Source organism: Vigna radiata, chromosome 9 (assembly GCF_000741045.1).
Source record: "Vigna radiata var. radiata cultivar VC1973A chromosome 9, Vradiata_ver6, whole genome shotgun sequence".
In the NCBI taxonomy this organism is placed as follows: domain Eukaryota; kingdom Viridiplantae; phylum Streptophyta; class Magnoliopsida; order Fabales; family Fabaceae; genus Vigna; species Vigna radiata.
Window position 1 is genome coordinate 15,628,590 of NC_028359.1, and position 2,468 is coordinate 15,631,057.

A 2,468-nucleotide genomic window follows, 5' to 3' on the forward strand; every position below is an offset into this window, starting at 1 on the left:
AACAATTGCGCAGATGTTGTTATCTAAATCTATCTTCCAAGTGTTCATAACTTGGTCAATATCACTTACACTGCTCCACTATTTGCTTCTCCAAACCTTTCCAGATGGTCGAACGATATCTCCTCTCGTCCTTCTTGGAAGAAGCTTCTTCAAATTCGNCAAGAATACTTAAAAAGGAATTAAAGTGTTTAATTTTCTAATGTTTTTTGTTTTGTTACATTTTCTATTTTTTAGATATATCTTTAATTTCAGATAATTTAGGAATGATTATGTGTTNAAATAATAATTATTTTGTTTCATGATTGCAAAGTAATTTTAAAATCGCACTTTGTTTGCTTATAGTATACAAAACTTTATGATGATTCAAATTTTAAAAACCTCATAATATACAAAACTTTATTATAGAAATACAAAAAAAAATTCAAATACAAATTTAGAATATCTTTGATTTATATCCACTAAAATTATAAATTTAGAATCTATTATATAATTATTAACGTTCATTCCAAAAGGTATCTTAGATGGTATGAGACTTTTCAAAATTTATTATTTTCATCAATTTAATAAATATGAGTTTTGTTTGAAAAAGAAAACTGAAAAATGGTTCAGTTAATATTCAACTTTCCAAAAGTTATCTGATTATGACCAACTGGGATGGAAATTTAATNATTTTTACGACCCAAAGATAAAATCATTTATAAAATGGAAAGTTATACATATTCACAAATTANCATATTTAGAATAACATTGTATTACAAAAATTCTTTTAGTTCTCTCTTATTGAAGAACAATAACTCTTTAGTTCTGTAATTTTATTTACAATACAAAGTATTCTATAAATAACAAAATCAACAAACTAATAATTCTAAAAAGTTTGCACTGGCAAATGCATCCCGAGGTGGATCCATAACAAAGTTCATTCCATACAGCCTTGCTAAGCGTGAGAACTAAAAGTCAAAGGTAACTAAAAGCAAAGGCAAAGGCGTGGCCTGTTGCTCTAGTGTATTTCTTTTTTAAGGTAANGTAATTAAAAAAGCAAAGGCAGTGTATAATATATTTGCTTACAAAAAAATGGTTGATAGAAAAAGAATTTGAGACCAAGAACAATTAAGATCATCTATCAATCACATCACATTTACGACAATTTAATGCCTTCCAGATTGTACAGTGATTTGACAGGCACCATTTTCCTTCTTTTATATACAACCCATCAGAACCACCCATCACCATCTTTACCGACGACATTTCTTCATTTCTGGCTCCAACCCATCAGAACCACCCATCACCATCTTTACCGGCGACATTTCTTCATTTCTGGCTCCTATTATACGCATGGCATCTGAGACTCAGAGGGCTCCTATGTTGCCCATCTCCTTTTTTAAAGTTATTCTTAGAACGAATCTTCAAACTGTTGTAAGTATTCTTATGGTTTATATTTACATGTATACTAATAGAGATTTATGAGCATCATAANCCACTAATCGCCAATTTCCTTTTGCAGAAAATACCAAATATGTTTACAGCCAAATATGGAGATGGTCTGCAAAATCCTTTCTTCATGAACCTTCCAAATCAAACTCAATGGAAAGTGATTTGGGAAAATGAAAGCGGTGAGATTTTGCTGAAAGAGGGGTGGAATGAATTTACGGAACATCATTCCTTGGACCACGGAGATTTTGTTTTCTTTGAATACGTAGGAACAGATCAGATCAATGTAAATATATGTAAACAAAGTGGAGTAGAAATGGACTATCCACACGAAGAAGAGAACCCTGAACAAATAGGAGGTAAGGATTCATTGTTTGTTTGCTTTGTTATCTTTATATTTATTTCATCTCAGAAAATTTCAGATTCTTCACAAAACATGTCGTTGACTGGTTTAGTACGTGAATTTTATTCCAAAGGTGAGAGGTCTGTTCAAAGAACTTCATCTCTGAAGCAGCCAAATGAAACCAGGGCAAGAGAAGTAGCATGCAATTTCATTTCATGCAATCCCTTTTTCACTGTTGTCATCACACCTTCTCATGTCATGGAATATCGGATGGTGGGTAAATCTTAAACACATGTTGATTTAGTGTTTGGTTCTGCTCTACATTCAAACTCTTACAATAAAAATATATCTTATGCAGAACGTACCAGATCTAGAAGGCATTATTGAAAAGAAGGAGTACGTGGTGCTGCAGCGTGGGGAAACATCGTGGAGAAAAAGGATGTTATTTAATAATGCTCGTTATAGATTCGGTGCTGGTATTCGTCTGTTTCTTACGGAAAATGAATTGAAGGAAGGAGATATTTGTATATTTGAATTGATTAACAAGGATAATTGTATTTTTAAAGTTTATGTTTTTTAGAGAGACAACTAATAGGTCTGCATGAAGGAAAAAGATATTGTAGTATTAGACATTTAAAATTTACTGTTATGTTTAGGATTAGGATGAAAGTGCATTAGAGCTTGAGCTAGAACAGTT

General features: G+C 31.6%; 1 protein-coding gene across 1 annotated transcript; it reads left to right on the forward strand.

Annotated features, from left to right (window-relative positions):
- Positions 1-1,332: 1,332 nt before the first annotated feature.
- On the forward strand, positions 1,333-2,438 carry LOC106773422 (B3 domain-containing protein At4g01580-like). Its single transcript, XM_022785929.1, has 5 exons — positions 1,333-1,413; positions 1,502-1,787; positions 1,905-2,044; positions 2,130-2,247; positions 2,428-2,438. The coding sequence occupies exons 1-5, from the start codon at positions 1,333-1,335 to the stop codon at positions 2,436-2,438; spliced, it is 636 nt and encodes a 211-aa protein (XP_022641650.1).
- Positions 2,439-2,468: the final 30 nt, after the last annotated feature.

Coding starts and splice junctions, on each gene's coding strand:
- LOC106773422 (XM_022785929.1), top strand. CDS start 1,333: ATGGCATCTGAGACTCAGAGGGCTCCTATGTTGCCCATCTCCTTTTTT. Junction 1,414..1,501: donor GAACGAATCTTCAAACTGTT/GTAAGTATTCTT, acceptor TTCCTTTTGCAG/AAAATACCAAATATGTTTAC. Junction 1,788..1,904: donor GAACCCTGAACAAATAGGAG/GTAAGGATTCAT, acceptor TTTATTCCAAAG/GTGAGAGGTCTGTTCAAAGA.